General features: G+C 34.9%; 1 protein-coding gene across 7 annotated transcripts in view; it reads left to right on the top strand.

Annotated features, from left to right (window-relative positions):
* The window catches only part of ryr3 (ryanodine receptor 3), a 149,116-nt gene that overhangs the window by 41,040 nt on the left and 95,948 nt on the right, over window positions 1–12,128 (top strand). For all 7 annotated transcript variants that reach the window (XR_012395820.1, XR_012395819.1, XR_012395818.1 and 4 more), the window contains 8 exons: window positions 1,610–1,709; window positions 3,589–3,682; window positions 5,453–5,527; window positions 5,864–6,020; window positions 7,970–8,134; window positions 10,334–10,455; window positions 11,699–11,879; window positions 11,970–12,105. Coding sequence is in view for 4 of the 7 variants with exons in the window: in XM_009294775.5 (XP_009293050.2) it covers window positions 1,610–1,709; window positions 3,589–3,682; window positions 5,453–5,527; window positions 5,864–6,020; window positions 7,970–8,134; window positions 10,334–10,455; window positions 11,699–11,879; window positions 11,970–12,105 (1,030 nt within the window). In the remaining 3 variants the exon portion in view is untranslated. The remainder of the gene's footprint in view (window positions 1–1,609; window positions 1,710–3,588; window positions 3,683–5,452; window positions 5,528–5,863; window positions 6,021–7,969; window positions 8,135–10,333; window positions 10,456–11,698; window positions 11,880–11,969; window positions 12,106–12,128) is intronic.

The raw sequence follows: 12,128 nt of genomic DNA, 5'->3' as shown, positions 1-12,128 counted from the left end.
TATTAGATAATTTTAAGATGCTAGTATTCAGCTTAAAGTGCAATAACCGGTTTGTTCTGAGAGCAGTGGTTCCCAAAGTTGGGTTCATGGGACAAAAAGTGGGGGTCGCTTGGTGTTTTACAAAAATGTTATTAAATTATTAGAATTACCATATTTTATCCATAACCTTCAGAAGATTAAAAATAGTGTTTAATACACTGTAAAACCCAAAAAGTTATGGTAACTCAAACCATTTGTGGAAACTGATTGCTACAAACCATTAAAGTTCAAAAACTAATCCTAATGAGTGCTGTGAACTTAATCCATTTAAAGTGAAGTAATGAGGTAATTGAAGCATTTAATCAACTCATTACCTTCAACACTGAGTTCAAAACTCTTTTCAATAGAGAAGAATTTACTTTCAGTCAATTTTAAGTTAATTACACTCATTTCATTTGATAAACTTGGTAGTTAGTACTTTTACAGTGTAGTTATATTTAAGAAACAATGTGAAAATAAAAACCCATCAGTTTTCTATTCGTTTCTTTTCCTTTGGATTGGGACCTCTTCCGTAATTATGTTATATTAACACAGAAATAGCGCCAGTTCCAGCAGATTGATTTTACGGCACCTTTTACAGCACTCACATAGTCTACATTAAAAATAAAAACCATGAATGAACATGGAGGATGGTCTCCAAGTGGCGGTCTCCAAAAATAAAGCAAGAATAGATTTTTTCTATAAACATTGTGCCCACCAGTTAATCTTAAATTAAACAAATCAATAAATGACTATTAAAAAGTCTTGTTTTTAGATTGTTGCACTTTCTGTTGTCAATATGCTCATGTTTATATAGGCTTTTTGGTGTGTGTGCATCTTTTTATGCAATAGTTATATGTTTATATCCACTTCCGAGGATAGTGTGGGCCGCAATTACCTGGAATTGTTATTTTGGGGGCACAGGCTAAAATGTTGAAACTCTGTAAGTGTAAGCTGTAAGTGAACCTCTGCTGTAGACAAGAAAGTTCCTTAAAGAGGCTAATAATATTGACCTTAAAATTTTTTTTAAAAAATAAAGTCGAAATAAAAAAAATAAGACTTTCTTCAGAAGAAAAAAATATTATAGGAAATACTGTGAAAATGTCCTTGCTCTGTTAAACATCGTTTGGAAAACATTTGCGATAAAAAAAACATTCACAGGTGGGCTAATAATTTTGATTAATAATTTCAGTTGTATATATATAAATTGACCAGTTACATAATGCTTCATAGTGGAAATCATGATGTAATTCAGACACTGCTGATATAAACCCATTTCCATCAGGTCAATTACTATGTTTTTGTTCCACCCTCGGATTCGCTACAAGTCCTGGGAAAGGCAGTTACTGTTTCTGTTTCCTAGACAGTAATCTTTTAAAAACAGATTTGTAACTCAGCTGCTGACAACACAGTCAGGCTGGCAGTATCAAGGCCGCATGCCAATGTGTCTTTTCCTGTTCACTTTCAATATATCTTTCTCTCGGTCTCCTGTGCTCTTACTTCATTTTTCTTCTTGATTCTACAAGCTCGTTCAAGCACAAACACCAATACATGGTTAGTTTAGTCAAACACTTGTTTCTCTTTCCTGCAGCACCTCTCCATCTCCAATGGCAGTATTCAAGTGGATGCCTCTTTCATGCAAACCCTGTGGAATGTTCAGCCGACCTGCTCCAGAAGCAGCGTAGCAGTGGGTATGTCAGTAAAAGATGAAGATGCCATTCATAAACCTACGTAAATCTATTACGACCAATTAACTTGTTCCTTTGTCTCATGATGGGAATTACTGGAGTAAGTTCTGTTGAACTGCAAACAATCAACAATCAGCAGTGGTGGAAAGAGTACTGAAAGTCATACTTCAACAAAAGTAACATTACTTGCCTAAAAATGTAGTGCAAGTGGAGTAAAAGTACATAATATTACTAAAAGTAGTTAGTAATATTTAGTGCGTGGGCAGTTAGTGCGTTGACATATAGCACCCAGGTGCTCATAACAACCCGAGTTCTATTCCCAGCTCGAGGTCCTTTGCTGATTGCTCTCTCTGCTCCCTATACTTTCCTGTCTGTAAATCTCCACTGTCCTGTCATTAAAGGTGAAAACCCCTAAAAAAAGTATGAGTAAAAAGTTGACCTTTTAAAAGTAATATTGTAGTGAGTATTACATTGTAAAAAGCTTATGCATTTACATGTAATTTGTGGATGTGTGTAAACGTAACATTCTGTAATGCATTTAGTTTTTGCCCAGCAGGCACGCAATGTCATAAGACGCTAATTTTGAAAGTGACCAAAGTTCAACGTCAAACCAACATCAAAGTCATATTGATGTCAAATACTGACATTTATTCGTCAACTATGGCAACCAAAATTTAACATCTGATAGACGTCATAGTAGTAACGTCCACACAACGTCAAGCTGTACCATCATTAGACGTTGATATTTGGTTGATTTTAGGTTGGATGATGGACATTGAGGTCGGTCTAAAGTTGGGTTCTGATGCAATTTTCATTTCTAAACAAAATGCAATGTCCCCATGAAGTTTGGATTACAATGTCAATCTGACTTTGTGACGCCATTTCGGGCATCATACAGTAAACATTCTTCATCTTCTCATCATGCATCTAAACAGTCTCTGGGTCATTGCGTGTAAAGATTTTGGACATCTTCTTGGGGATTTTTAATGCTTCCAAACAGTTTGCTGCAACTATTAATCATTCATGTCTTGATGTAGTTTATTATGAGGCGATTAACCTTCTATGTGCGATTTGATTGCCCACAGGACTAATTTTTCTAATACCTATACACAAGAAAAAATAAAGTAATGACTGCAGGTTGAAAGTAAATGATGGAGTAAAAGTACCAATACTGCACAAAAAATGTACTCAAGGGAAAGTAAAAATACAAATTTTTTAAACTACTTAGTAATTTACAATTCCTGAGAAAAACTACTTAATGACAGTAGTTTAACAATATGTACTTTGTTACTTTACAACGCGGACAATCAGTGAAGTGTTCTTAAAACTGGCTACAATGGGGTGGCATTGTTCTCCTCCAAGTTCATCTATCAAATATTTAAAGACAAATATTAAAACACATTCCTTTCAGCAGACCATAAATAACCCAAAAACTCGATACAAGACTTTCTGCAGCAACATTGCAGATGTATATTGAATATTACAGTATTGTATAGGCAATATAAAAGAGACAGTAATCTGGGTGAAACAAAACCCAGTGAACACAAAAGCTTTGAGCTTTTTTTTTGTTAAAAAAAGTGTAATGTTATTTTTTGATGGATAAAAATAAAGCACAAAAGTTGAATGGCAGGTGACTACACTACACTATAAAAAAGCCTTGCTGCCTTAAATATATTAGTTAAATCAAGTAAACTTTTCTAGTCGTCTCAACTTGTCAATCAAACTGAATAAAATATTAAGTTTAACTTTTTATAACTCAATGTAGTTGAAACTTGTTTAAAAACAACCTATAACTTAAAACGCACTAGTTACCAATGGAAAAATATTTTTTTTTAACAAGCATAACTGATGGAAACATCTCACTATTCTCTTGTCTCTGCAGGATATCTTCTGGGTGGACAAGTGATGCGCCTGTTTCACGGGCACGATGAGAGCCTCACTATACCAGGATACGAGCAAAGCCAAGAGCAACAGAGGTGAGCTGTCCATCTGTCCATCTATCAGTAACCAATAACTAATAGTTTGGAAGTCAATTGGCGATAAGTAGAACAATAAAAATAAATAATAGTTTTTCGGAGAATGATTGCAAAAACAAAAGGCATGAAATGATTGAAGAAAAGTCCCACACTCTCAACATTTAAAAAGCCACCAGGGAGATTAAGTGACAAGCAGTTTATTGAGAAAAAGGCAAATGTTTTAGTTCAAGTGTTGATTGTTGTCAATAACAAACAAACAATGTAATGGTAGCCATCTTAATTTGAGAAATCCCATGATCATTTAGATCACATGAAAAAATAGTTTAACACACAGTAAACAACGGATTTTATTTTAAAACCTTAACTGCAAAAAAGTTTGAACTTAACTCTGAACTTTATTAACTATTCTTTTCTTTAGCCAAATGTCTTTAATATGAATACAATCTATTGCTTGACACAAAATGTATGCATAAATGAAACAACCAAGTTGTAGCATATTCATATAATATAATTAAAACTCTAGTGAGCTAGTTTTGTTTTTGAACTGATAACATCAATATTAAAATAGCATTTACTACTATCTATCTATCTATCTATCTATCTATCTATCTATCTATCTATCTATCTATCTATCTATCTATCTATCTATCTATCTATCTATCTATCTATCTATCTATCTATCTATCTATCTATCTATCTATCTATCTATCTATCTATCTATCTATCTATCTATCATCTATCTATCTATCTATCTATCTATCTATCTATCTATCTATCTATCTATCTATCTATCTATCTATCTATCTATCTATCTATCTATCTATCTATCTATCTATCTATCTATCTATCTATCTATCTATCTATCTATCTATCTGTTTGTCTGTCTGTCTGTCTGTCCGTCCGTCCGTCCGTCCGTCCATCCATCTGTCTAGCTATCTATCTATCTTGCTATCTAGTTGTCCATTTGACCATCTGTATGTCTGTCTGTCACAGGCATTTGAAAACTACAGTAAAGTTAGACATCACTGCATTTTAGTGAGGTATCGGTGGGGCCAGATGGAATCTTTGGACATTTTTTGCTATTTCTGCGCAGAGATGTGTTAAAAATCTGCAGGTTCATACGGAATTATTTTATTCTATTAATATATGCAAAAAAAGTAATACATTTTTAACTTTTATTTAATGCGTACAATGCAAATCTAATTGGATCCACTTTATTTGGTAAACAAAGCAAGTTTCTCATATAATATTTCTACTAAAAGACAGAAAATATTACTTTACAAACTGTATTGTAAAAATATTATATAAATATTTTCATTTTAGTCAATAACATTACTGTAATTAATTTAAAAACTGAATGAATATACATTTACACACATTTACACAAGAAAAAAAAAGAATCAATGATGGGTTAAAAATCTACGGAAATCTGCTATTAGTTTTAAATGGAATGACTATTCACTTGCAACCACAAGTTTAGTTAATTTTGACTGACATGACATAATCAAATTATAGTGTTATAAAACAGCAGAGAGGATTATGAAAGCAATTGATGCATGTCCAAAAGCATTTGCATTTTGTTTGAAGGAATGAGAAACTGCTATTATGATGTGCACAAATGACTAATTGTTTTGAGTTAGTAAATGCATTATCTGTTGTGCAAATGTAAATAATGTTGTGAGAAATGCACCAAAGCCACTGAGAAAAACTGTAACAGAAAATATGAATCTGTGTGAAAAAGCATGTCTGCTAATTTCATTATTTTCACAGAGTGGTGAACTATGAGGCCGGTAAAGGAGGGTCCAAGGCCAGATCTTTATGGAGACTGGAGCCTCTTCGGATAAGGTGAAATTAAACACACACTTACTTAACTTCTTGTGTGCACACATACACACTCACACACAACTCCTTTGGGCTAAAACTGCAGTAAATTTTTGATGACCCAAGACTTGTTGTTCCTCATCTGTCTTTTCCAATTATGCCCAAAAGAGTAGTTCAAAATCAGGTCAGTGAGCAGTGCATCTAATCCATGACGGGTAGAAAAATCGAAAGGTTTCCTTCTCTTCTGCTAAGCTCCATTGACCGATTTAGCATTAAAACGGTTCACATCTCATATTTGATGGAATGTGTGGACAAAAAAAAATTCTGACTCACAGGGGAGCCTTTTCACTTGAATTGTAGTTGGAGCGGGAGCCACATGAGATGGGGTCAGCCGTTCCGTCTGCGCCATCTCTCCACTGGTCACTACCTGGGCCAGACTGAGGACCAAGGCCTGATACTTTTGGACAGAGAGAAGTCGGACACCGCTGCAACTGCCTTCTGTTTCCGGCCGAGCAAGGTTTGATCTGAGTAGTAAATAGATTAAAGGAATGCAAGTTAGGCAGAGTTACCTGCTTTTTCAGGGATTGTTTCACATTGCATCTGTTAAAAGAATAAATGCTCTTTTGCAAGCAATATATGAATTTAGTTTAGAACTTTTTTGCCTAAAGCTACTATAAGGGCTGCAGCAGATATCATTTTAGCATCGATTTCGCACTGTGTACATTCGCAGTAGTCACATCGAAAGACCTGTAATGTTGAGTTTCAATTATAGTTGACCAGAAGACACACAATTGTATTTAATTACTGTATTAATACAGAGTTTTATTTAAATGATTAACTTATTTCTAGTCCAAATGTCTACGTTTCAAAGCGAAAACAAGATTATTTTTTATACTTACCCCACTGGCATATAATTTTAAGGGAATACTGTTATTTTTGCCTTATTTCTTCTGAAGGTGAAACAACACAATATTTTTACTTCTGTAAATTAAAAATTTGATTTTTTTTTTATATTTGGACTAGAAATGAAACAAGTCAAAGTAAGAAAAGCCATTTTTGCATTGTGATTATTTCATTTCTATTGCTGAATGAGATTAGACTCAATCTAATAGTGCTATTTAATCTATCTTGTGAAACTGTACTCATATTATTGGAGAAAAATATAATATTGTACAGCTCTAATAATTATGATAAAACTACAACTCTATTTTTAATAATAATATAAAATGTTTTTATTTACTTATTTTTGTTAAATACATACATTTATTTGATATATTTAATGGTATATAAAGTTATATATAATGTTTTTATTATAATATTCATATTTCTGTTTTTAATCTCCCAGTAAAATGGCCTCATTCACCAGCATTCTTAATGCTCTCCGTTACTTTGATGAATTAATAATTGTGAGAGATTTAAAACTGAAAAATATTCTGGTTTCAGTTCTCAATTTTTCGCAAGCATAATATTTGAATTTATTTGGAATATAATCAAATATACTTGAGCATAATATTTAAATATAATTTATGTAAATAATATATGAATTTAGTTGGAAACATAATGGATCCCTAAAGTGACTATATGAGTGTAGGGAACCACAAATACTTTAATAAAATGCTTCACATGTCGGTTTTTACATTGTCAATAAAATGGTCTTCTTTATTTCCATCACAAGTGCAAATGGTTCCTTTGTCCTTATCAACATTGTACTGCAAAAGAAGCCAAGTGAGGCAGTGACACAGATTAAAATTGAATCAATGAGATGAATCATCGACTTTCACACAGCTATTGCACCTTTCAAGTCAGCAGCTAGCTCTCTGCAACTCTCACATGGCCGACCACTGAAGCTAAGCAGGGCTGCGCCCGGTCAGTACCTGGAAGAGAGACCACATGGAAGGCAAGATTGCTGCTGATAGTGGTGTTAGTGAGACCAGCAGGAAGGGCTCAACCGGTGGTCTATGTGGGTCCTAACGTCCCAGTATATTGATGGGTGGATGGGATATCAGTGATGTCCTGACTCACTGTGCTCATTAAAAAGCCCAACATGTCCTTCAAGAAAAGAGTAGGGGTTTAACCCTGACCAAATTTGCCCACTGGCCTCTGTCCATTACGGCCTCCTAACCATCCCCACATCATTATTGGCTCCTCTCCATCATCCACACCAAAATTGTTTAAAGTGTGTCAAGTGTACAGAAAAGTTCTATATAAATGTAAGGAATTATTATTATTATTATTTCATATTGTAGCCCTGCTAGTAAAGGGTTTAGATTCTAAACTCGTCCCCAATTCCCAATGCTCAGTGTATTATTACTGTATTTTGGAGATTAATTAGCCATCCTCTGCTGTTTTCTGAGAGGTCATGCTGACTATTTTATCTCAATAAAGCTTCAAATTATTTACTCTTGCTGTACAAAGTGACCCGTTGACAGGACTCAGCTCATGCAGTTTGTCAATTTCCCTTCACAGGAAAAGATTGAGTCCGGCCCAAAGCGCGATATTGATGGAATGGGTATTGCAGAGATCAAATACGGTGATTCAGTCTGCTTCATCATGCATGTGTCCACGGGCCTGTGGCTGTCCTACCAAGCGCCTGATGCCAAATCTTCTCGCCTGGGACCCCTGAAGAGAAGGGTAAGAGATGATCTGTGTGTTTTCTTTGTCTTAAAAGATTGAAACTGTCACTATACCCTTCTCCAAGTCAGACTTGCGCTTTGAATGACACACACACATCTTTAATGACATCATTCAGCGTAAGTTATGATCCCATTAAAGATTATGGGGGCTCACAGGATGGTCTAATGTTGGCTCAAGCTTAACCGCAGGGACTTCTGTGTGGAGTGAAGGATATATGAGGCCATGGTTTAAATGTGATAATGAGGTAGGCATGGTGATAGTGTGTTTTTGGGGAGTGGTCAGGATTACACGTTCACATGGACTGCACATCTTTCCAGAGCCCTGCTATGCAGCTTAAGTCTGGGCTAAAGGCCAGAGAAAGCATGCCACCTTTACGCACAGCTTATGGAGCCAAAGGCATGTCTTTGATGAAACTTCATTTGATTTTCACTTCTGAAGTATTGAACCACTATTTCATTTTTGTAGCTTATGAAAACTGATGGACAAACAAAGGCTTTGCTGTAAGGACCAGGTGCAAAGTGCAAGATAAAATCTATTGAATTTAATTTTTCTTTTACCCTGAATGTGGCTACCTAAAATAACAAAGTAAAAAAGTGATGAGTATGAAAACAGAAGGCACCAATCAGGACACTCTTTCAATTTTTTCAATGGTTTTAGTTACAAATAAATGATCTTCTTTTGAACAAAGATTCCTGAATTCTTGAAAGACTTTAAACTAAAATAAAATTGAAAACTATATTTTTTTTGTGCACTGGGTTTATTAGGTATGTGTTAGAGTAAAATGTTAACATTTGTTCTATTCTATTATGGTTTGATAGTGTTTCTTCTAAATATCAGACAAAATTGTTGTCTAATTTTCATTTGATCAAAATAAATATTTCATTTGCTTTGATTGTAAATCAGGATTTTTTCTCCAAATAAATATTTTTATAGTTTTAAGGTTATAAAATGAAAAGTGGATATAAATGTGTTCGAAAACTTGGCATAAATTGTCATTTTGCACTCTAAATCAGGGGTCTTAAACTCCAATTGGCTGTACTCCAATTCGTCACAGTACTTAAGTCGATTTTTCTGGTTTCACTACTTTATTCCACTCTTCATTTTTTGACAACCTTTTAGTTTTACTGCTTAACATTTTTACACAAATATCTGTAATTTATACTAAAACACATTTTTAACCCACAGTCGTTACTTTTGTTTTAATGTGTTTTGTGGCGCTATCTATATTATTTCTTGTCATTGTGCTATTTGAGCATCTTTTTGATGCAGTCAATCTGTTTTTCGTTATTGCGCCCCTGCGTGCTGCAGTGCAGGGATTTTTAACCAAGGCTTTCACGCACCTTATGTATGCTAGTTTATGAAGATTACCATGAGAATGATGACTACACAGAAGAGACAGAGGGAATTGGTGAATTTAACATGACTGATGCTGTCCTGTTTACGCGGTAATAAGACACATTTTGGTCGATTGGATTACAGGTTAACAAGAGAGGCATATTTCAGTTCTAAATTATTTAAATGATACTTATATACTTATAATATAAATCTTTCTCTGGTCTTCAATCTAATAACGCAGAAAAAATGGCTTATTTGTAATTATCAAATACTTTATAAAACCTTCATGCATTGAGATTTATTTCCTTTATTTCCGATGAGATCATATTTCTTAATACAGAATGTATGCTGTTTTACAATTTAGAGCTGTTATAAAGCACTTACAGACATTAAATCAGTTACAAAATTAAAACACATGTGTGTTGCTCTCGATCGTACACTGAGAGAAAATGAAAGTAAAATTAATCTGAATGCAGTACTTTAAATGTTGATTAGGTGGAGTGTTGAAACCACAAGTGACTATATGCGACTGCACAACAGGTTGTGGTTCAAAAATGTATGTTTTGGCAGGCCGAATCTCGTAAATTTTTTTACTTCAGTTGCAAGGGAGGAGACCCCTGCTCTAAATGATTAATTAATCTAAATGATAAAAAAAAATTCTGTTTTTTTTAACACACTGAATTCATAATTTGTTTCACAGCTTTTTACTCAAACTAATGTAGTTTGTAATGGAAAAAGTAATACATTCAGTATGCATTATGATGATATTTTTTCATCTACATCTCAAAATATGGTTGAGGAATAGTTTCTACGTCAGCTGTTTGCAGTCAGTGTTTATGTACATGTTGACTATGTGTGCAGGCCTTTCTCTCTCCTGAGGGCCATATGGATGACGGACTGATTCTGCAGCTCTGCCAGCATGAGGAGTCCCGAGCGGCTCGCATCATTCGTAATACCACCCACCTCTTCACTCAGTTCATCAGGTACAGCAAGCACACTCTCACTGGCCTCAAATTCAACCTACTACAAAAGAAGCATATTTCCAAGCAATAGCACACCAATGCTTATTTTTAGCCTCTAGTAAAGAAATTCAGATGAGATTTTGTAAGCATGTGTCAAACAGAATAGGCCATCTGACCAAATATATGACAAAATCGCACACTACTCATGTCGGTGCTACATTTGAATTTAAACTTCATGACCATTAGAAAGTATGTTATATAGTATGACTGTGTTTCCCAGTACTGGGTTGCAGCTGGAATCTGCTGCGTTAAATATATGCTGGAGTTGTTGACGGTTCATTTTGTTGTGGCGACCCCTGATAAATAAGGGACAAGGGAGAATAAATAAATGAATAAATGAATAGTACGAATGTAAGTAGTATAAATGGAATTTAGTTGTACTTCCTCCACTATGTTGTCATTATCAAGTGACCAACTCACGTCAGTTGTGTTGCTTTACTCCCATTTCTTGCTTGATCTTATGATAATAAATTGTCCATTGGATGCACACTTCAGAATCTCACTGGAAGTAGTGGGTCATCTGGGTACCTCTCGCCTACTACATATGGATTCATTTACTGTACTACTGGGCTCATATGCTATTTTTCTTATACTTTATGTAAGGAATTACATGATTTTGGATGCACAGCAGATCTTTGAACAAAACATTTCAGACACTGATGAAAGAGGTGATGCTGCAATGCATATTATTAGAAAATCCAATAGTTTTTTGACCTTGGGTGAATATAAAAAGGTTCTTGGATGTCTTCAAAACTATATTGGGAACATTTACACTGGGTAAAATATGTGACCTGGACCACAAAACCAGTCTAATGTTGCACAGGTATATCTGTTTTTAATTACCATTTAAAAAAAATTAGATAATGCCCCATGAAGATATTTTGTAAAACTACTTCAAGAAATATTTAAAAACCTAACTTATTAGAAATATGCATAGCTAAGAACTTAATTAGGAGAACTTTACAGGTGATTTTCTTAGTATTTTGATTTGTTTGTGCTCTCAGATTACAAAATGGCAAATAGTTGTTTCTCAGCTGAATATTATCATGCCCTAACATCAATGGAAGGCTTATTTATCTAGCTTTCAGATTTCTAAAAAAATCTTTTGAGTTGTTCTTTTTTTTGTGTTGTGGTCCAGAGTCATATGAGCACTACTGAATTAATCGAAGTGCTGATTATATTAATAGTGTGTTCCTGTCCTCAGGGGTCTGGATAGTTTGAGTGGGGAAAAGGCTTCAGAGGTGACTTTGCCTGTGTCTGAAGTGCTGGAGACCCTGAACGACCTCATTGTGTACTTCCAGCAGCCAGACTCAGAGCTGGAGCATGAGGAGAAACAGAGGCAGCTCCGGTCTCTCATCAAGCGCCAAGATCTCTTCAAAGAGGAGGTTAAATACAACCCTCACGTCCCGTTAATTGAAAATACATGCAAACGAAAAAGGCAGATACTTATACTATTACTATTAATATTATTGCAGGGAATGCTAACCCTGTTGTCTCACTGCATCGACCGGCTTAACGTGTACAACAGTGCTGCTGAGTTTGAGGAACTTGCTGGCGAGGAGGCAGGAGAGGCCTGGAAGGACATCCTTAACCTTCTCTATGAGCTTCTGGGTGAGAATTCAATCACATGTTCA

This window comes from Danio rerio, chromosome 20 (assembly GCF_049306965.1).
Source record: "Danio rerio strain Tuebingen ecotype United States chromosome 20, GRCz12tu, whole genome shotgun sequence".
Lineage (NCBI taxonomy): Eukaryota > Metazoa > Chordata > Actinopteri > Cypriniformes > Danionidae > Danio > Danio rerio.
This window is presented reverse-complemented; position numbering and strand designations above follow the sequence as displayed.